Here is a 23,490-nt window from a genome sequence, read left to right on the forward strand (position 1 = left end):
ATGCCCGAGAAATTTAACTTTCCTGAGTTAGATATAAAATCTTGACAGTCTGGACTAAATATAAATGTCTCTCAAATCTGGAATGTCCTTCAGCATTTTACAGTATATTTAGTTCTTATTTTTAAAAAGTATAATTTGTGTAGTCTAGTTATCATCTTAAATAATTTGCGCATAATGTTCCATAAACTTAGTCATTTTGGATAAAGATTGTCTAGGATGCCAGGAAAAAATCCTCAGCTCTACTTAAATACCAGGTATTACTTTACCTGCAATAGTGAAACAGCTAACATTACAGCCAAGAGACTATCTGGAACAGAACAGCATTGGAATTAAATCTACAACATTGGAATATCAATATACAGCAGATAGGATGGTGGCCTGAATGCACAGACTTTTAATCAGGCTGAGAATGCTACCACTGAGGCATAGCTGAAAAAAGAGCATTGTTTTTCTTTCACAAATTTCTCAATTTTATTTCCATAAAAGAACACAATTTCCTGTGGCAGCTATATTGCCTACTTCAAACCTTCTATATGCTGGGAAATTGTCCCCCACAAGTTCAATATTAGCAGCCATCAGGTTAAAAATACTCTAAGGTTCACATATGAGAGTGTGCAAGAAAGAAATCTAGACCTTTAGCTGCAGAACATACAAAAACTCAAACCAGCAAAGAAAATCAAACTATGGAATTATAAAATGGTATAAACTACCAATTCAACAAGAGATACACACAAAATGTTGGAGGAAGTCAGCAGGCCAGGCAGCATCTATGGAAAAAACAGTAAATAGTCACCATTTTGGGCCAAGACCCTTCATCAGGACTGTCTGGCCTGCTGAGTTCCTCCTGCATTTTGTGTGTGTTGCTTGGATTTCCAGCATCTGCAGATTTTCCCTTGTTTGTAATTCAAAGATAAAAAATTTATTATTCATAGACTGAAATAGGTTTCCAAAGTTAGGTGGTTGGAAAATTATAGCCATTGGAATTGTAAACATAGTGATATTTACTACGTGCGGTGGGATGTCATATTGGCACTGGTAACATGGCAATACAGCACAAATTCGGACTGTGTTGATCACTGATGCAAGACAACAAATTTCACTGAATGTTCTGATGTACATGTGCAAAATAAAAAGATAATCTAATTACAAAAAGGCTGAAGAGAACAATATCTCAAAGGTTTCTTCAGCTTATTCAAACACACCACACTCCATCTAGTTGAGATCATCACTGCAATTAGATTAAGGAAAGCTGATAACAGAGTCATGGTAGAAATAAAACATAATTTAATCTTTTCATTAAAAATACTTTTTTATGAACAAACAATAACTGTACAATGAATAATAAGCAATTATTCTTAAAATCGAACATCTCCTTCAAGGGACATGATTAACATCTTCAATCGGTGACTGTTGAAGTGTGTAAATTAGATTTCCATCATCTTCACAAATGACTGTGACAGTACCAGAGGGATTCATCGCCTGACCATTTGTCTGTGAGCAGGTCTGAAAATTGCAACAACAAACAACAATTAACCAAAAATTCCACAACTTCTTATAACATTGTACACATTGTCAAATTGTGAAATATAGCTTATAAAATCAGGACTTATTCCCCAAATTTAAAGAGTAAATTTTGTGAAATTCTCCCAGAACTACACAAGTTCCATGTAGTTTGATAAATAGCAGAACAAAGAGCAAAATTCACCCAGTTACTCTATACTGGTACACCAACTGCAGGTTACAAACTCAACACTTAAAATGATCTTACAATGATGTACCAAAAATCTACCCACAAACTAACAAAGTGCACGCCCATAATCTTAGCCTTGATTTCTGAAATGGGAAATGAAGACAAGATACTTCTACTATGTGGGGATATTAAAAGTCAAAGTGCAGGTACTGTATTAAAATTAAATCAAAGTCAGAATTATGTATTCAGGTCTGTCACTAGTTGCTATTCTGACTCCTTTAACAAGACAAATACATTTGTTCAGTGATTTGCCTTTTATATTAGAATATTGTAACCTTTTAAAAAGCTGTATCAGTTTTAATCCCCAACATGCAGACCTTGAGATGATGCACTATTAGCAGCCCACATCACTGTGCAGAAACACTCTGAAACAATTCTATTTGAGTGAGGATATTTATTATTTCACAACAGGATTTCATTCTGCTCTGATCCCACTCTATGCTACAAGGATATACATTTCCCTGCCTATTATTCAATATCCTAGCAACTAAGTGCTCCACATAAATTCACACCTACCTTAAGACATCTACCCCATGACATTTCATGGTAAAGCCTTGATCAAGTTTACAACACACAGGAAATGCTGGAGGAACTCAGCAGCTCAGGTAGCATCTATGGAGAGAAATAAACCAACGACATTTTGGACCAGGACTCTTCACTGTGACTGGTAAGAAAGGCAGCAGAAGCCAGAATAAGAAGGTTGGAGAAGGGCAAGTACAAGCGGGCAGGTAATAAATGAGATCAGGTGAGGTAGAAAGTGGGATGATGTGAAAAGCTTGAAGTTATAGGTGGAAGCGGTATACAGGGCCCTGAACAGTACTTCCAGGTGAGGGGACACTTCACCTGCAAGTCTGTTGGGGTTATTTATTGTATCTGGAGCAGCGTCCTCTAAATCAGGAAGACGCAACCAAATTGGAAGCCCTATCTGTCACAACAGCTAAGATCTCCTGCTGGCCACTCATTTCATCTTGAGTTCCCATTCTTGGTCTGACATGTCTGTCCTGGGCCTGTACTAATATGTAGACTCTAACTTGATGGCATGAACATTGATTTCTCTAACTTAATCTTTAACCCCCTCCACATACCATTATTTTTATGTTTTTCCTATTCTCATTCTGACCGCCTTCTCACGCTTTCTCTTCTCCCGGGTTCGTGACCTGCCCATCACCTCTCTCTGTTCCCCACTATCTTCTCTATATTTCATTGTCTACAGTCTTCTCCTATTAGATTTCCTCTTGAGCCTTTTACCTCTCACACCTATCAGCTTCCAGATTCTCATTATCATTTACCCTCCCCCACTCACCCACCTTCCCCTTCACTAGGTCTCACCAAACACCTGTACTCCTCCCCCTTTCCATACTTTTTTCTAATTTCTGCCCCCTTCCTTTTCTGCCCTGATAAAGGGTCTCAGCCAAAATGTCAACTGTATTTCCCTCCATAGATCTAGCCTGATCAGCTGAGGTCCTCCAGCATTTTATGTGTGTGCTGCTCAAGATTTCCAGCATCCCTTGATTGAACAACATGCGCAAAACTAAAACAGATACAATGACATTGTTCAATTTGTATTGTGGTACTTGCTATCAGAAATAAAAGTTTTCCTCAACCCCTCAAAATTCTGAGCAAACTTATATTCACAAAAAAAACTTCGATTTAGAGTTTGTCTTCTATGCAAGGTCGTCAAGAGCATTATGTCCTCTGATAGCTGGAATCTCTCATGTCCTTTTGGCACGATTTTAAATTCAAATTCCAGCCCCAATGCTTAATTATGAAATATGGAGCATCACTTAAACATTTCCCATGAAGTTTCTTCCAATATCTGCAAGCTGATTTGAGGAAGAACTATTTTAGTTATATGCAACAAGAATCTATATTAAAACAGAATATGTATTAAAATGCCACAGCAAATATCCAAGGCTTCAACATAACTTTGAGATTTCGCTATTAGGATGATAAGGATTATTCTATAAATGTGTTATCACAGGTACAAGCCTTTCCAACGAGAACATCTCAGAATCAGATTTATATCAGTGGCACATGCCATGAAGTTTGTTGTTCTGTGGCAGCAGTACATTGCAATACATAATAATAAAGTGTTCAGGCTTGGAAATGCCAGAAATGGCCGGGGGTGATAATGAAACAATTTCACTACTTCAAGTTAGGAACTATGAAGAATTGACAATCATCTTGAAAGTGACAATGAATATGAAGATTTGGAAGATGCAATTGTCAAAAGCATTGTAATGAAGACAGTTCATTACCTACACTAGGTGTCTGCGCTGATTCTGTTAACTTAGTCACAGAACATGGCAACATGACTAAGGAATTCATCCAGTATGAGAACTGTTAGGAACTAGTACAGTTTTATAGTACTGTAGTAGTCCTGGTAGTGCTCTAATTTGTTCAACATTTCATTTAAATAAATAATTCATTACTTAGTTTATATTTTTCATACCTTTTCAACTATTCCCATGAAAAACCTCGGCTTATCGGGCAGACAGTTAACTGGGCCAAAATGTACTGGTCCCAGTGTGTCCCAATTACCCAGAGTCCACTGCATATAAAAAGTGCAATTAAATAAGTAGCGCGAGAGAGCAAAAATATAGGGAAAAAGGTAGTGTACATGGGTTCATTGTTCATTAAGAAATCTGATGGCAAAGGGCAAGGAGTTGCTCCTGGAATGTATGTCTTCAGGCTCTTGTACCTCCTCCTTGATGCTTTTTTGAGGCATTGCCTTTTGAAAATGTCCTGGATGCTGGGGCGGCTAGTGCCCATGATGGAGCTGGCTGAGTTTACAACTTCCTGCAGCTTTTTTCTAGTCGTGTGTAGTGGCCCCACAATACCAGACAGTGATGCAACCAGTTAGAATGATCTGTAGAAATTTGCAAGTGCCTTTGGTAACATGCTAAGTCTCCTCAAACTCCTAATCAGATGTAGCTACTGTCGTGTCTTGTTTGTAACTGGGCCAGAAAAGATCCTCAGAGATATTGACACCAGGAACTTGATAATGCTCACTCTTTCCACTGCAGATCTCTTGATGCGGATGTGTATGTTCCCTGAACTTTCCCTTCCTGAAGTTCACAATCAATTCCTGGGTCTTACTGATGTTGAGTGCAAGTTTGTGATTCTGCAAGGTGCGGATGCCTCAAAAAGGCAGCGTCCATCATCAAAGACTGTAACCACTGAGGACATGCCTTCTGCTCATTACTATAAGAGAGGAGGTAGAGGAGCCTGGAAACACACACTCAGCGTTTCAGGAACAGCTTCTTCCCCTCCACCATCAGACTCCTGAATGGATAATGAACCCGTGAACACTGCCTCACTATTATTTTTCTTTTATTTTAACTCTTTTTGCATTGCTTATGAATTTTTAATATTTTTATTGTAATTTATAGTATATTATGTATGGCACAGTATTGCTGCTGTAAAACAACAAATTTCACAACAAATATCAATGTTAATAACTTGATTCTGATGTTTTTTGAAGTATAGTACATTATACCGAATGATATTATTAAGCAAAATTTTGGAAGAGATTTATATAGTCATGGAAGTAATCTTAAAGAGAAATCTAGAAAGGAAAACAGAACCAAAAATATTCATTGATGCAATTCCTGAATTTAAGGTTAGGCAGGTAAAGGCGAGGATGTTAATCATGAGATGGCATAGATATATAAAAAGCTGGAAGCACTTAACATTCCAAGCTGCATCTGTGGATAGAATAACAGTTAACTTATCAGGTCCAGAACCACAATCAGATTCTGCATCAAATAAAAACAGGGTCATAAAGAATGGTTTTGCCACATTGGAGATGGGATGTTATGTTGAATTTGTTTAAGACAGTGTTGAGGCATAATTTTGGTCAGTTTTCATCACCTAACTACAGGAAATACGCAAATAAGGTTGAAAGAGTAGAGAGAAAATTTACAAGGATGTTGCTGAGACTGGAGGGCCCGAGTTATAAGGAAACATTGAATAGGTTAGGACTTTATTCCTTAGAACACAGAAGACTGAGTGGAGATTTGATAGGGTATACAAAATTATGAGGGGTATAGATAGGGTATGTACAATGTACTGTGTATGTAATCAAAATGGCTTCTTTGGTTTGCTAGAGACGGGTCCCTAACCTGGGAATGGATACCGATTCGGAAGATGACGACTCAGATGAGTGGCCCCTGCTCCCATTCGCTGGTGTTTCAGTACCAGAAGAGGAAGCTCCTGGCCCTTCCCCTACTGAGTTGGGCGAGAGGAGGGAAGGTGTTGATGGTCAGATGGAGAGGCAGCCAATGTTGGGGAGAGAGAGGGTGGAACCCGAACATGAGCCAGAGAGTTCTCGGGTGAAGGGGGAACCCCGTGAGGGAGGGAGTGAGGATCTGACAGGTAGACCTGGGGTGTCTGAGGCAGAAGGTTCGCAGGTGAAGAGGGAGCCTAGTGAGGCGGAAGGGTCAGCAGAAGGGGTACGGAGATCTCAGAGGAGTAGGCGCCCCCCAGAGCGGTTGACATATGTGATGCCAGGAGAACCAAGTGTGATTTCTACTGCTCTGGGTAGTTATGTCACTGCTTTCTGCACCTGGGTTGGGTTTTGTGTGTTGCAAGAAGCCTTGGGGAACTCTGGTAATGTCATGAGGGCATGACATTTGCTGGTGGGGGGAGAATGTACAATGTATGTAATCAAAATGGCTTCTTTGGTTTGCTAGAGTAGGAATGCTTTTATGTCTAATAAAGTGTTTTTTTCTCGCAGTTGTTTAGTTTTGGACTTGTTGATATGGGGATTGTATTCATTTGTTAACCAATGAGGAATGTTATTTTGTCTTGTGGGGCTGGGAGCTTGGGGGGTTTCGCGGTCTTTTGAGGGGAGGCGGGAAGGAGACGCCGAGGAAGGTGGACGTGTGCTGCACTGCTTGGTCAACCACCAGGGGTGGTCCCAGGTGCGAGGACGTGGGGGTCGGAGGCAAGCGACGAGGGGTTGAATGGTTCGATGGTTGAGCTCCAACGATGTGCACTATACTGCCTTTTGCTTTATTTTATTTTCCTTCATATATACTGTATTGCATAGTACTCTTTTAGTTTTAGTAAAATCTTTAAAGTGTATTCTGTAACAGTATCTAGTGTGAGTTTGATATTGTGTGGTACGCGTGGCATAAACTTGATTCTCACAGCACCTGCGTGTACGGGAGGTGGGGTTGGTGAGTAGTTGGATCTCCTTTTCCCCTAGACATATACCAGCCTGTTGGGTAAGTGTTACAGGTAAATGCAAGCAGGTTTTTTCCCCCACTGAGGTTGGATGGGACCATAACTAGAATTCATGCGTTAAGGGTGAAAGGTAAAAAGTTTCAGGGGAACTGAGGGGAAACTTTTTCACTCAGAGAATCTTGATTATGTGTAACAAACTGCCAGCACAAGTAGTGCATGCAAGCTCAATTTCAACAGTTAGGAGCTTAGATAGCTACATGGATGGTAGGGGTCTGGGTGCAAGTCGATGTGACTGGGTAGTTTAAATGGTTCATCACACACTAGATGGGCTGAAGGGCATGTGTGTACTGCACTTTTCCATGACTATGACTCTAACTTATTTTTCAGTAGTGGAGAAGGTAGGGGTGTGATAGGTAAAACAAAAAAAAAAAATGGGTAAGTCTCTGGTAGGGTCAACCCAGATGAGCTAATGTAAGAGCAGCTTCTAGGACGAGATAATGCAACTTGGTCTGTGTACAGTGTATGTAACAGGAAGATAGGTCCTCTGACAACAGTGATAATTCACTGATAGTATCTCATGTATTGATAACACTCATGCCCAGCAGGTCAGACTATAAAAATGGGGAAAAAACGACGACAGGCATAAATGACCAGTCCTGATATAAACAGAAAGAAAGCTTGAGAAGGCCCTTACTATCTGGACTACAGAGCATGTCTTATGAAGATAGGTTGAGCGAGTTAGGGTTTTTCTTTGGAGTGAAGGAGGATGAGAGGTGACTTGACAGAGGTGAACAAGATGGACAGCCAGAGACTTCTCCCCAGAACAGAAATGGCTATCATAAGGGTGTAATCTTAAGATGACTGGATAAAAGAATAGGGGGAAATGGCAGAAAGAAGATTTTAAAAACACATACAGTGGTGCATGCTTGGAATGCCCTGCTGGGGTGGCAGTAGAGGCCGATATAATGTTACAGGCATTTAAGAAACTCATAGGTAGGTGCATGGATGATAGAAAAGTGGAAAGGTATGTAGGAGGGAAGGATTGTATTGATCAGTGGTGTAGCAGTTAGCACTTCGCTATTACAGCTCGGAGCGTTCCAGAGTTTGGAATTCAATTCCGGTGCTATCTGTGACATGTTTGTATGTTCTTCCCATGAACCATGTGCATTTTCTCCAGATGCTTCAGTTTCCTCCCAAAATACAAAGACACATAGGTTAGCAGGTTAAATGGTCATTGTAAAGTGTTGTGTGGTTAGGCTAGTGTTAAATAGGTTTGTTGCTGGACAGTGTAACTCATTGAGCCAGAAGGGTCTGTTCCATGCTATATCTCTTAAATCAAATTAAAACTTAGAGTAGATTAAAATGTCAGTATAAAATCATGGGCTGAAGGGCCTGTACTGTTCTACATTTCTCTTGCAGTATTTGATATTGGGTCTAGAAGGCTACAACATGTGGAATTATAAATGTAGTTCTTCAGATACATGTTGGGGCTCTGGGTAATAGTGCAACAAGCTACAGTTAGAAAAGCTCAAAATAATGGTTGCCTGCTGAATCAAAGTGGCAGACAAACAGAAGCTCAGCGTCACTCCTGCATATAAGCAAACATCAATGTGATCACCCAATCTGTGTTTGGCTTTTCTGATGTAGAGAAGGCTATACACTGTGAACACTGAATGCAGTGCTCCTGAAAGGAAGAAATGCTGCTTCATCTGGAAAGGCTGCTTGGGTCCCCATATGGAGGAAAAGGAACAAATGAAAGCACAGGTATTATATTTTCCCATGGTTGCAAGGGAAAGTGCCACAAAACAGACAGCACAAAGTGTGGAAGAGCAGGTTGGATGGCTTGGGACAATAGAGGCCTCAGAGTTGCAGGCTGGAGCAAGCTACAGAAGTAGGTAGGGAGGCCATTGAGAGTTTTAAATGCAAAAATGGAATTTAAAACTTACTTTGTTAGATTTAGAGCAAATAAATGTTGGTGAGAAGAGCTGAAGGGTGAATGGGACTTTGTGTAAGTTACAATAAGGAAGACATACTAACTTTTAAACATACAAACATAGAAAATAGGTGCAGGAGTAGGCCATTTGGCTGATCATCCAACTCAGAACCCTGTACCTGCTTTCTCTCCATACCCCCTGATCCCTTTAGCCACAAGGGCCATATCTAACTTCCTCTTAAATATAGCCAATGAACCGGCCTCAACTGTTTCCTGTGGCAGAGAATTCCACAAATTCACCACTCTCTGTGTGAAGAAGTTTTTCCTCATCTCGGTCCTAAAAGGCTTCCCCTTTATCCTTAAACTATGACCCCTCGTTCTGGACTTCCCCAACATTGGAAACAATCTTCCTGCATCTAGCCTGTCCAATCCCTTTAGAATTTTATACGTTTCAATAAGATCCCCCCTCAATCTTCTAAATTCCAATGAGTATAAGCCTAATCGATCCAGTCTTTCTTCATTTGAAAGTCCTGCCATCCCAGGAATCAATCTGGTGAACCTTCTCTGTACTCCCTCTATGGCTTTCCTCAGATTAGGGGACCAAAACTGCACACAATATTCTAGGTGCAGTCTCACCAAGGCCATGTACAACTGCAGTAGAATCTCCCTGCTCCTGTACTCAAATCCTTTTTGCTATGAATGCCAACATACCATTTGTCTTTTTCACCGCCTGCTGTACCTGCATGCCCACCTTTAATGACTGGTGTACAATGACACCCAGACAAAGGTAAACAAGCTAGCCAGGAAAGCAGGTGGTTTACTAAACCCTTTCCATAAGCCAGAGGAGCAAAATTAGGCCCTTTGGCCCACTAAATCCGCTCCGCCATTCCATCATGGGTGAATTATTATCCTGCTCAACCCCATTCTCCTGCCTTCTTCCTGTAACTTTTGATGCCCTGACTAATCAAGAACCTTATCAATCTCCACCTTTTGTCTTATCACTATTAGTCTTCACAAGTATGAGAATCTCTATTAACCTTTATGACATTGTATGTTGTTTATTAGGGTAGTGGCTAATGTAACACTTTACAACAAGGGCTTGATTCCCACTGCTTTCTATAAGCAATTTGTACATTCTCCCCTTCACTGTGTGGGTTTCCTCCCACATTCCAAAGATGTATAGGTTAGGATTAGTGAATTGTGAACATGCTATGCTGGTGCAGTAAGTGTGGTGACACTTGCATGCTACCCCCAGCACATCTCGGACTGTGTTGGTCTTTGATGCAAAACAACGCATTCCACTGTATGTGACAATAAAACTAATAGAATCTCTCAATAAACACAAAATTAATTCCACCTACCATCTCCATTATTTTCAATTTCTCCTCTGATATAATATTTTCCTTTCTCAGTTGGTCCACAAGACTTTCCATGGCTTTTAGACGGGCTGAATTCCTCCTCTCTCGTTGCTGTATAACTTTCACTTTCCTCTGCAGCCTAGCAACAATCTTTTCAAGCTGTTCAACGGTGAAGTCATTTTTGTAATATGAATGTTCATCTTGCACTTCCTGTGTATCACATTGTGTGGTCACAACTGTTTCAACTGCCGCAATAATTGTCTCAGGAGCTATAGCTGAATGGTTTGGGTCAACTGGTAGAGTTAACATAATTGGCACAATGAGTGTAGAGGGCAACATCGGCATTGTTTCAAAATCAGACACAGATTTCAGAGGCTCAGTTACTGCAGTCAGTAAATACGGTGTCTGAGAAGGTAGGTTTGTGGGCGATAATGATTCTGAAGTTGACTCTACAGCTAAATAAGCCACATTCTCAAAAGCAGGTGTTGCAAAGGCAGAAAGGACTAGTATAGGAGGCTCCTGTTGGAAGGATGACAATGTTTCAACATCTTGTTGGTCTTGTGCCGGTAATAACATTTCAATTGATGTAAATGTTGACTTTGGTTCATCACATGGCTGCATTGGTGTAAACTGTAAAGTTTCAACAGATGGGAGCATTGTAGTGGCTCCTACAGAATCAATTGATGCCAACATTGATGCAAGTTGCACAGTTTCAATGGCTGCCACATTTTCAAGTGGTAACACTGATTGCTCTTCTTGAGAAGTTTGAGATGGTTCCACTTTGGCTATCTGTAGTGAACCAAAGGAATTCACTGCCATATTTGGTAAAGATGTGGTACTTGGTGTCATTCTTTGGGATATAGAGTCATCACATGGTTCAACCTTATCAAATTCAGTTACTGAATTTGATGTTGTTGCCCTTGTTAAATGAGTTGATTCAGTTGGTATGGTTAGGACGGTAAGAGCATGTGACTCGGTCAATGCAGGAGACTGATCTGGAACAGTTTCCTTTGGCTGCAAAAGTTCTTCTTTGCTTTGAGCTTCCAACTTCTGTTTTTGACGTTTATTTCCATTTGATCTAGCAATTGTTTTCCTTTTCTGCTGAAAGTTTTTTTTGGAAGAGTTAGAAACTTTCATTAAAATTTTCCATTTCAGAAGTTCAATTTTGATGCTGCCCTCACCTGCATCTCTTTCATTCCATCTACCCGCCGTCTTAACAGTGTTAATTGTTCCTCTTGTCCTTACCTATTAACTCATGAATCTCTGCAGCTTCTGACACTTCCAAGGGGATTCTACCTCTAAACAGATCTTTACTTTCACCCTTCACTTCTTTCTGCAGGGGTTTCTCTCTCTGTGATTCTTGTTCATTCGTCTCTCCCTACTAATCTCCCTCCCAATGCTTATTCTTGCAAGTGGCCAGTGTGCTACACCTGCCCATTCACTTTTCCCCTCACTTCCATTCAGGACTCACACAGACCTTCGGTGATGTGACACTTCACCTGCAGATCTGTTGGGGTATTGTATCTGGTGCTCCCAATGCAGCCTCCTATATATTGAGGCCCGTCGTAAATTGGGGGAACCGCTTCGTTGAGCACCTCCGCTCCATCTGCCCAAAGCAGAACTTTCCAGCAGCTAAACATTTTAATTCAGATTCCCATCCCATTTTGACATGTTGGTCCATAGCTTCTCCTCAGGGTGGAGCAACACCTTATATTCTGTCTGGGTAGCTTTCAACCTGATGGCATGAATATTGATTTCTCCGTCTGGTAAAAAATATTTCCCCTACTCCTCTCCTTTTTCTATTCTGCACTCTGACTTCTTACCTCTTTTCACCTGCCTGGGTCCCCTCCTCCTTCCCTTTTTCCTATGGTCCATTCTCCTCTCCTATCAGATTCCTTTCTTCCAGCCCTTTAGCTTTCCTAAACACCCAGCTTCACCCATCACCTCTGAGCTATCCCCCTTCACCTCCCCCCATTTTTAATGTAGGATCTTCCCCCTTCCTTTCCAGTCCTGAAGAAGTGTCAGCCCGAAACATCAACTGTTTATTCATTTCCATTGATGCTGCCAAACCTGCTGAGTTCCTCCAGTAATTTGTTATTTAAAACTATATTTTAAAAGAAAATTATATAAGCTGTCTTCATGCCCTAATTGACATGGGTAAGATGTGGAAAAATCTGACACCTTGGACAAGAACAGCCCCTACAGCCCACGATGTCTATAATACCTATCTAAACTAATCCCACCTACCTGCACATGGTCTATATCCTTTTATTCCCTGCCTATTCAAATACATCTTAAATATTACTATTGTACCTGCTTCCACTCCAGGAGAACATTCACACACCTAGTAAAATAAAAATAAAAATAATCCCTCAAACCTCCTTTAAACTATATTTATGTCTTCTGATAATTTACATTTGCACCTGATTATCTACTCTATAAGTACCTCTCAATTTGATTTTGTGTTAGGTTATCCAGGTAACAACTGAAGCACTTTACCACTTGACCACATCACTTTAAGGGAGGGAGATGAGAGAATCATTGAATTTCTGTTTATTATCTCCTTTATTTCCCCCACCCCCCAAAAAAACTTATTTTACAACATCTTTTATGACTTCAGAACACAGCTTTACAACTTATTATTTTCTTTTAAATTGTGGTTACTGTTATATTGGGTATGAAATGGGGGCAAAAAAATCAAGGCTTTCCAATTACAAATTTAACTTGGTGGAAAGTGCTTGTGCTTAGATATGAAAGATTAGAACCAAGTTCAATCACAGTGAACTATGGTCCATGGTCTATGGAGCTATGGTATAATAGATACTACCATCCACTATTTGCCTCATAAATGAAGAATAACTATCCAGTAGAGACCGAAAAATATACCTCACACTATTGGAGCTTTCATTCAAACAGCTACAGTATTATAGAATTCTATGACTGCATCATAGTTGAGGCAGAAGCTCCCTGCATATATACAGTGCCTATAAAAAGTATTCACCACCCCCCCTGGAAGTTTTCATGCTTTACTGTATGACCAGACTGAATCACAACGGATTTAATTTGACTTTTTTGACACTGACAAAAAGACTCTTTCATGTCAAAGTGAATACAGATTTCTACCAAAGTGATCTAAATTAATTGTAAATATAAAAACACAAAATAATTGATGCACAAGTATTCACCCCCTTTAATATGACAAAATCATCACTGGTGCAGCCAATGGGTTTTACTTCTACATAGCACCATCCAGAGACAGAGAAGCAGTTTCAGTGACAGGTTACTATCGATGCAATGCTCCTCAGACAGGATGAAGAGGTCAATACTCCCCAATGCCATTAGGCTTTACAATTCAACCGCCAGGACTTAAGAACTTTTTAAAAGCTATTATTAATGCTTTTTGAGATAGTGATTTAGATGCATATCATATTTTTTACTGAGTTAAGTATTGTATGTAATTAGTTTTGCTACAACAAGTGTATGGGACATTGGGAAAAAAAAAGTTGAATTTCCCCATGGGGATGAATAAAGTATCTATCTATCTATCTAGAAGTCACATAATTAGTTAAGTGGAGATCACCAGTGTGCAGTCAAGGTGTTTCAATTGATGTAGTGAAAATACACCTGTATCTGGAAGGCCCAACTGCTGGCGAGTCAGTATCCTGGCAAAAACTACACCATGAAGACAAAAGAACACTCCAATCAGCTCCTCGAAAAGATTACTGAAAGCATAAATCAGGAGGTGCAAGAAAATTTCCAAGTCACTGAATATCATTTGGAGTACAGTTAAATGAATCATCAAATGGAAAGAATATGGCACAGTTGTAAATCTGCATACAGTAGGCCACCCTCAGAAACTGAGTGACTGTGTAAGAAGGGGTCTAGTGAGCCAGGAAAAGACCTATGACAACTCTGGAGGAGTTACAAGCTTAAGTGGTTGAGATGGGGGAGACTATGCTTACATCAACTGTTGCCCAGGTGTTTCACCAGATGCAGCTTAGTGAGAGAGTGGCAAAGACAAAGCCACCATTGAAAAAAAACTCGTATGAAATCTTGGCTAGAGTTTGCCAGAAGGCATAGGGGAGACTCTGAAGTCAGCTGGAAGAAGGTTCTATGGTTTTATGAAACCAAAATTGAGCTGCATAGCCATCAAAATAAATGCTATGTTTGGTGAAAGCCAAACAGCACACATCATCAAAAACACCCCACCCCTACAATGAAGCATGGTGGTAGCTGCAACATATTGTGGGGATGTTTCACTGCAGCAGGCCCTGGAAGGCTTGTGAAGGTAGAGGGTAAAATTAATGCAGCAAAATACAGGGAACTCCTGGAGGAAAACCCAATGCAGTCTGCAAGAGAACTGTGACCTGGGAGAACATTTGTTTTCCAGCAAGGTAATGACCCCAAGCACAAAGCCAAATCTACGCAAGAGTGGCTTAAAAACTATAAGGTTATGTTCTGGAGTGGCCAAGTTGGAGTCCAGACCTCAATCCTATTGAGAATTTGTGGCTGGACTTGAAAAGGGCTGTTCACTCACAACCCCCATGCAATATGACAGAGCTTGAGCAGTTTTGTAAAGAAAGGGAAAAATTTGCAGTGTCCAGATGTGCAAAGCTGATAGAGACCTATCCACATAGATTCAAGGCTGTAATTTCTACTAAAGGTGCATCTACTAAATATTGACTTGAAGCAGGCGAGTAATTACGCAATCAATTATCTTGTGTTTAAGAATTGTAATAATTACAATAAATTTAGACTGATTTGTAGAAAATTGCTTTCACTTTAACACAGGAGTCTTTTCTGTTGATCAGTATTAAAAAAGCCAAATTAAATCCATTGTGATTCAATGTTGTAAAACATTAAATCATGAAAACTTTGGGTGGGGGTGGGGGGGGGAAGAGGAGGTGGTGAATACTTTTTATAGGCACTGTACAGTTGGTTGGGCACATTTTGCACCAACTACAAGGCTACAGACCACTAACTGGAAGATGGGATTATTTAGTTAATGAGGTGGATATAAAGCACCTATTTGCCTCCTGAAAGTATACTTCCTCAATTCTACTCTGCAATGTGTTTTATTTCCTCAGTTTTTCAACTGCAAAGTTCAAAGTAAATTATCAATTTTTTTAATTTTAAATTTATTAACAAATTTAAATGTCATCACATACTACCCTGAGATTTATTCTCTTCCATGCATTCACAACTGAATAAAGAAATACAATTTAAAAAATCGATGAAAAACTACACATGAAGACTGACAATCAATGAGCAATAAATAATTTTGAGAATGTAAGTTGCAGTCCTTGAAAGCAAGTCCATAGGTTGTGGCAATTTACAGTGACACAAGACAATTGTTAGCCTGAACACTTTTATTATTCTTCTAATCACACATGGGATTTGTTTATCCAAACAGGGGAAAAAATTCACATACAAACAACCCTTAGTATTCTGCATCATTATCTAGATTCTGCCCTTAAAGCCACCACCTGTCTAGGAGCCAAAATCAGGGCACCCAAACAGAGGTGCCCACAACTGCACCCAAGAGAGTGAAAGTCAGTGCCTTCAAAAGAAATGTGGAGAAACTATATAATATGAAATTGGAGTTACTGTATTTCAAATACCATTCAAACATAAGAATACCAGCCCTTTATGACCAAAATGAATTGAGGAGAATGTTAGGAAGTTATGTACCCCTACCATTCCTCAGCAAGCTTTATTTCATCATTAACAGCTGAGATATGCAATACGACAAACTAACATTGGCATTACAATAAATCAAAAGTGGACACACAACACGTACAAACACGCTGGAGGAACTCAGCAGGTCAGGCAGCATCCATGGAAACAAGCAGTCAACATTTCGGGCTGAGACCCTTCGTCAGGACTGAAGGAGGGGGCAGGGGCCCTGTAAAGAAGGTGGGGAAGGAGGGTGGAAGGTGCTAGGTGAAAAACCCAATCAGAGGAAAGATCAAGGGTGGGGGAGGGAAAGCAGGGAGGGGATAAGCAGGAGAGGTGAAGAAGGAATGTAAGGGGAAAGTACTGTGAGTAGTGGAAGACAGAATCATGAGAGAGGTGATAGGCAGCTGGAAGAGGAGGCAAAGTGAAAGTGGGATGGGGGAAGGGAGAGGAAGGGAATTACCAAAAGTTGGAGAATTCAATGTTCATACCAAGGGGCTGGAGACTACCCAGATGGTATATGAGGTGTTGCTCCTCTAACCTGAGTTTGGCCTCATCATGGCAGTAGAGGAGGCCATGTATGGACATATCCGAATGGGAATGTGAAACAGAGTTGAAGTGGGTGGTAACCGGGAGATCCTGTCTGTTGTGGCGGACGGATCGGAGGTGCTCGATGAAGTTGTCCCCCAATCTGCGTCGGGTCTTGCCGATGTAGAGGAGGCCGCACCGGATGTAATAGATGACCCCAACAGACTCACAAGTGAAGTGTTGCCTCACCTGGAAGGACTGTTTGGGGCTCTGAATGGTGGTAAGAGAGGAGGTGTAGGGACTTACACTTACAGGGGTAAGTACCAGGTGGGAGATCTGTGAGGAGGGACGTGTGGACCAGGCAGTCAAAAGTGGAACCAGCTCCTTTAAATATGCTGCTGAGCTTTAGGTATCAGAAGATTTTTTAAAAACTAAACATCTGTAAATATTAATTATCACCTACCGAAGAACTCAGTGAAGGTTGTTGTACTGGGACATAAACCTCTCTTGAAACATCAACTGTTTGCACAGAAAATCCTTTATTATTCGATGTGTTTGATCACAGCTACAGTTCTGACACTTTCAAAACCCCTCACCTTTTAATTTTATAGCTGTGATCACAAAAAAAAGCTTGACATTGACTCTAAACTTGGGTACAGTGCGCTACTTTTCTATTGGATTATTTTCACAAAGCTGAGAATTAAAACTACTGAATGAGAGGTATTCAGCACATATTATAGTAATTGATTTACATTTAACTGCTTTCACACCTCTGCCTGTAATTAATTAACCAGTTATAGTCAATAATTAACTAGTACCTGCATAAGTTCCCAATGTACAAACACAAGTTTTGATACCAAGGAACACATTTAGAAAACTGGCATCACTGTCATTCTACCAAATCCTGCGAATCCCTCCACAACAGTGTTGCAGGCATAACCAACGCCCTCCACAACAGCGTTGCAGGTGTACCTAGTGCTCTCCATAACGACATTGTTGACATACTCAATGCTTCAAGGACTGTAGTGTTTTAAAAGGGCAGTTCACCAGCACCACCTGCACAAGGACAGTTAATAATGGGTGTTTAATTGTTGGCTCAGCCTGCAAAGTCCACTTCCTTTGAATAAATGTTTTAAAAATCAACACAGGGAAGATGTGTATTGGAAAGTTGTTGAGATACTATAGATTAAGGAGTTGTCACATTGTATCTGAATATAATACAACAAGAATGCCTCCTTTATTCAAAGTCACACAGGAAAGAATTGGGCCATTGGCCAACCAAAGCTCAAAGTAGATTTATTATCCAAGTGCATATACGACAACATAAACTACCCTGACATTAATTTTCTCTACAACTGTATCAATGGAAAAGCTACACAACCAATTAACGTGCAAAAGACAAAACCGTGCAAAAAAAAACAAGAATGCAAGTTCCATGTCCATCAAGTACCTATTCATCATTGTATCCATACTAACCTCATTTACCAGTAGTTGATCCTTGGCAATTCAAATGCTCTTTTAGATCTTCCTTAAATCTAAAAGAGGTAGAGCAGTTGATGTAGTGTATATGGAATTCAGCAAAGCATTTGATAAGGTACCCCATGCAAGGCTTATTGAGAAAGTAAGGAGGCATGGGATCCAAGGGGACATTGCTTTGTGGATTGAGAACTGGCTTGCCTACAGAAGGCAAAGAGTGGTTGTAGACGGGTCATATTCTGCATGGAGGTTGGTGACCAGTGGTGTGCCTCAGAGATCTGTTCTGGATCTTTGAGATTTTTATAAATGACCTGGATGAGGAAGTGGAGGGATGGGTTAGTATATTTGCTGATGACAAAGAGGTTGGAGGTGTTAGTGGATAGTGTGGAGGGCTGTCAGAGGTTACAGTGGGACATTGATAGGATACAAAACTGGGCTGAGAAGTGGCAGATGGAGTTCAACCGAGATAATTGTGAAGTGGTTCACTTTGGTAGGTCAAATATGATGACAGAATATAGTATTAATGGTAAGACTCTTGGCAGTGTGGAGGATCAGAGGGATCTTGGGGTCCAAGTGGATAGGACACTTAAAGCTGGTGCGCAGGATTGACTCTGTGGTTTAGAAGGCATATGGTGCATTGGCCTTCATCAACTGTACGATTGAGTCTAAGAGCCGAGAGGTAATGTTGCAGCTAAATAGGACCCTGGTCAGATCCCACTTGGAGTACTGTGCTCAGTTTTGGTCGTCTCACTACAGGAAGGATGTGGAAACCATGGAAAGGGTGCAGAGAAGACTTACAAGGATGTTGCCTGGACTGGGGAGCATGCTTTACGAGATAGGTTGAGTGAACTTGGCCTTTTCTCCTTGGAGCAGCAGAGGATGAGAGGTGACCTGATCGAGGTATATAAGATGATGCAAGGCATTAATTGTGTGGATAGTCAGAGGCATTTTCCCAGGGCTGAAATGGCTAACACGAGGGCAGTGTTTTAAGGTGCTTGTAAGTAGGTACAGAGGAGATGTCAGGGGTAAGTTTTTTTTAAAAAAGCGCAGAGTGGTGAGCGCGTGGAATGGGCTGCCAGCGATGGTGGAGGAGGTGGATACGATAGGGTTTTACCATGATAAGTATATGGAGCCTAGAAAAATAGAGCGCTATGGGTAGCCCTAGGTAATTTCTAAAGTAAGTACTTGTTTAGCACAGCATTGTGGGCTGAAGTGCCTGTATTGTGCTGTAGGTTTTCTATGTTTTAAATGTTATGAGTACTCGCTCCCTCCACGTATGCCAGATTCCAATGTTCTCTGGGTGAAAGAGTTATCCTAATCCTTTACTTAAGCAGCTTGTCCATATCCGTTACCCTCTAGTTTTAGTTGCCTTTCTATCAGGAAAATTTACCCTTGCCTGGTCCCACTTCAACCTCCTTCACTCCAACAAAAACAGAACCCTCCAAAGACTCTCCTCCTAACGTCAACATTGTGGTGAATCTCTCCAGTGCAATCATCGTAAATGTACATGTTGTTCCTTAACCTCCCTGTTCTTGTATTCCACATCCAGACAAGGCATGTATCCTTGTATGCCTTCTTTACCATCTATCTATCCGTGCTGCCATCTTCAGGGATCCTTGGCACTTGTACAGCTTCCTCTCTCCCTCCTTACTCTTGGGGGCCCCGCCATTCACTGCGCTTGTCCTACCCTTATTACTGCACTATTTCACACTTACCAGGATGCCTCTTGTAAACTTAAAAAATGCAGGACCAAATAACCACAGCACAACAGATCCTTACTTATCTTTTCACCTGTTTATTTCTTCAAGTTCAGCCAGCGAGTGAACTCGGTCCCAACATCAGGGGGAGAAGCATTCTCATCCCTCTGGTGGTTCAATAAGTTCACTGCCTGATGTCAGAATTATTAGAAGTTATAAGGCCACCGATACAAAAGAACAGTTTGTTAAGCATTCCAGCCAAGTCAATGGACTATTGATACAAAAGAACAATCAGTTTGATAGATACTCCAGACACTTTAATTAAGAAAGGAATGTCCTGTCTAATTTCCATAAGGTACCGCCTTTTGTCGAAACCAAAACGAGTGAAGAATCAGGAGACATCTTATATGGATCTGTGTGAACTTCAACCCTTATCTTGCTCCAAAGAAGCAGCTATGAGACATTATTCAAACACACTGCAGTCACAGACATAGTCGGTACTTAACTCATTATTTACAGGAATCTGAGAATCTCCCAATTCCCTTAAACTATCACTCTGCTCTATCCATTTTACCAACTCATCAATATCAACGTCTTCACTGTCAACAGCACCATCAATTTTCTTGAGATAACTTAGTTCCTCTGATTAATTTGATCTACAAAATACCCAGCAATAGGCAAAGAATTTGCTGGTGCCTTCATAGAACAGTATAAGACCTTCAGTGACAATATTATGCCAACTTGCACTAAGATCAATTTAACCCTTCCCTCCCACATAGCGCTCCCTTTTCTACCAGTTATGTTCCTATTTAAGAGTCTCTTAAATGTCCCTTGTGAATCTGCCTCAACCACCACCCCGGTAGCCCATCGCACACACCATCCACGCTGTGTAAAATATTGCCTTCGACATCCCCCTATTTTCCTCCAATTACCTTAAATTTACGCCCTCAGATATTGGCTCTTTCCGCCTCAAGAAAAAGGCTTCAGGCTATCTACTCAATCTATGCTTATCATCTTGTACACCTCTATCAAGTCACCTTTCATTCTCCCTAGAAAAGCTTTAGCTCGCTCAACCTATCCTCATAAGACCTACTCTCTAATCCAGGCAGCATCCTGGCAAATCTCCTCTTTCTAAAGCTTCCTCATCCTTCTTATGAGGTGAAACTGAGCAAGCACAAAACTCCAAGTGTGGTCTAATCAGAGTTTTATCGAGCTGTAACATTACCCAGATCAGTTAGCAGTTCCCATCAAAAGTATTTATTTTCAAAGTGTTGTCAGGAATGGTATAGAAAGGCACCGTACAATTTGCGGATTTTGTTTTGAAATGGGATTTATATAATCAGTTTAAATTTAATAGCTACACTATGACAAATCAAATGACCTTATGTAATTCTATTAGACTATAAATGATTAAACTTTGAAGCAAAAGACACAACTGAACTAGCACACTTTACAATATTGTACTCTTTGCTCTTGCATGTCAGTATTTAAACCCAGTGGGAAATGCAAAATAAAATGCTAGTTTCCTAGCAGTCTAAATTAACCATGACCGTAATAACTCTGTATATCCAAATTTTACTGACCTACATAGTTTTAGTTTCTCAATATTACCTTGTATTCACATGTGATTCAGGAGTGGAGTCAGTCTCTCCAAATTACATGTAGCCGGTTCTTCAGTAAAAGAGCTGTGAATCAGACTGATAAGCTGGCTGTTAACAGATATAAACCCAGTTTGTATTTGCCTGAACGTACAGGAAACAAAAAGGCTTTGCGTCTCTCAGCTGTCCTCCAGTCATCAAAAGTGTAAATTGAAATAGAATGTACAATTGAGCAAGATATTAAGCCAGATCTGTGCACAGACCATAAGACAACCTGCAGAATTAATTGAGAAACCATTCAACACACCTACCTCAATCTCAACCTGTTTTCACATTTGAATTCTTGATAAATTCTCATTTTTAAAAAAAAACTTCCATTTCCCTTGATTATTTGAGGTAACAGTTCTGTTTCTTTCTATTTCTGAATTTGTTCTTTTCACTTGTTTATATGCCTGTCTTCTTGTGCGAAATACTGATCTAAAATCAAATTTAGTTCTTATCAATGATTCTTTTTCATGAGCTCTTTTCAAGAAGTCTTTTTGAACTGCTCCTCACCTCTATTCTTCCTTTACTGATTATGGGCAAATCTGTCTGCAACACAGGCTGATATTCTTCTGTAGCATTACAAAGTTTCAACAAACCAACCAAAATTTATACTCTACTGACTCTGAACTGTCCACTTTGGCCCAGATATTTCATGGAGCTCAAACAAATATGATGAACAATCCCTCAATATTCTATTCAGGAGTCCAACAAGAAAGGAGTCTGGTTAATCTCAACTCTTGAGGATACCATATTATGGGCACAAAATTTCAGTTCTTCATTGTTCCCACTCTTCTTCAAAATCAAAGCTGCCTTACTTCAGAACTTGTGCTTTCTGGAATAAACACACTTTATAAAAATATACCTCGAGTAATCTGGAAGGCTAGCCTCAGAAATATGATAATCACACTTTGCTGCAGACTCTTGTTACATCAAAATAGCTTAACCTGGCTCTTTTTCAGCTTGTTTTTTTGGAATCCATCTGATTATCAAAGTTCACTGATTCTCCAACAAATATCCTTTTTAGCCTTTTGGCTAAAATAATCTCAAAAAAGTAATGTTTCTTGATATAATGTCTCAGGTTATAAATTCTTGTACACATTTCAGACTGGTTTATTTAGCGGCTATACCTGATTTATTTTTATTTTTTTAAAAAGGCCATAAAATTAATTCTCTGGATTTGGTGATCAATGGAGATGTCAGTTCTTAGATCAGAGGCACCCCATGATGCACTGAACTATGAACACCTGGGTCTAATACAAAGCAGGTAGGGCAATATAGCTGAGATTATAAAAACAGGCTGGCAGAAAGTTGCCTTTTATTTCCAGCTTAATAAACAAAAGACTTCAAATTGTCAATGTATGGTGGGATTTGAATTCACATTTTCAGGTTTATTAACCTAGGCCTTAACCCACCTAGGAATCACTCTGCAGTAACAAATTCACTTAGCTAATGAGGTCAGAAGACACTAAAGCTTTAACGTGTACCTTCTCCTTTGATGCACTAGTGTTCAATTACACCATGCACTACATACGAAGCTAATCAGATCCATTTGCAGTAGTATTCCAGCTTTTGGAGTAGGCAGCAAATTGCCAGCAAACATACCGTAGGCTGCTCCGGAAAAGAAAAAATTGTAGGTACAGCATCTGCCTTCAAGTATCGTGTTCCCCACCTCCATTCAAAGCTTTCAGGAGTAAAATGTTCACTGCAGATGTACTGGTACTGCGATGGAACCCATTTCTCCCTTCTCATATTTGAAAGCCACTGCGCGAGTCTTTCTTTGTCATTCGATGGAAACCTCAATCAAAACAAAAATGTTGCTTCTGTGAGAGTCAAAAAAATGGGACTCTTCCTGCCAGTGTAAGCAATAGCTTATTCAAATCTTTTATCGTTAAAGAAACATTTTCATTCGCTCTTCTGCACTCACTCTTAAGACTTCATTTATACATTTACTGTAAGGATTTCTCTATGATTCAATCCCACTCTAATGTTCAAAAAGTTCAAAGTAAATTTTTTTATCAAAGTACGTATGTCACCCTATACAACCCTGAGATTCATTTTCTTGTGGACAAACTCAGTAAATCCATAATAGGATGATAACCATAATAGAATCAATGAAAGACCACACCAACTGGGCATTCAAAGTATGCAAAATACAACAAAGTGAAAATACAAAAACAAAGAAATAATGATAATAAATATGCAATAAATATCAGGAACATGAGATGAAATTATAATTTAA

General features: G+C 40.1%; 1 protein-coding gene across 4 annotated transcripts in view; it reads right to left on the minus strand.

The window, feature by feature from the left end:
* Positions 1-1,267: 1,267 nt before the first annotated feature.
* Positions 1,268-23,490, minus strand: part of LOC140716571 (THAP domain-containing protein 5-like) — a 32,864-nt gene continuing 10,641 nt past the window's right edge. Inside the window, exons 2-4 of one of the 4 annotated variants that reach the window (XM_073029412.1) lie at positions 22,854-23,046; positions 10,235-11,329; positions 1,268-1,503 (exon numbers count right to left, since the gene is read on the minus strand). In XM_073029412.1, coding sequence (XP_072885513.1) covers positions 1,375-1,503; positions 10,235-11,329; positions 22,854-23,046 — 1,417 coding nt within the window. In that variant the 3' untranslated portion in view covers positions 1,268-1,374. Of the gene's footprint in view, positions 1,504-10,234; positions 11,333-22,853; positions 23,047-23,490 lie in introns of all 4 variants that reach the window. The other 3 variants (XM_073029411.1, XM_073029414.1, XM_073029413.1) reach the window with 3 other exon arrangements.

This window comes from Hemitrygon akajei, chromosome 25 (assembly GCF_048418815.1).
Source record: "Hemitrygon akajei chromosome 25, sHemAka1.3, whole genome shotgun sequence".
Classification (NCBI taxonomy): Eukaryota; Metazoa; Chordata; class Chondrichthyes; order Myliobatiformes; family Dasyatidae; genus Hemitrygon; species Hemitrygon akajei.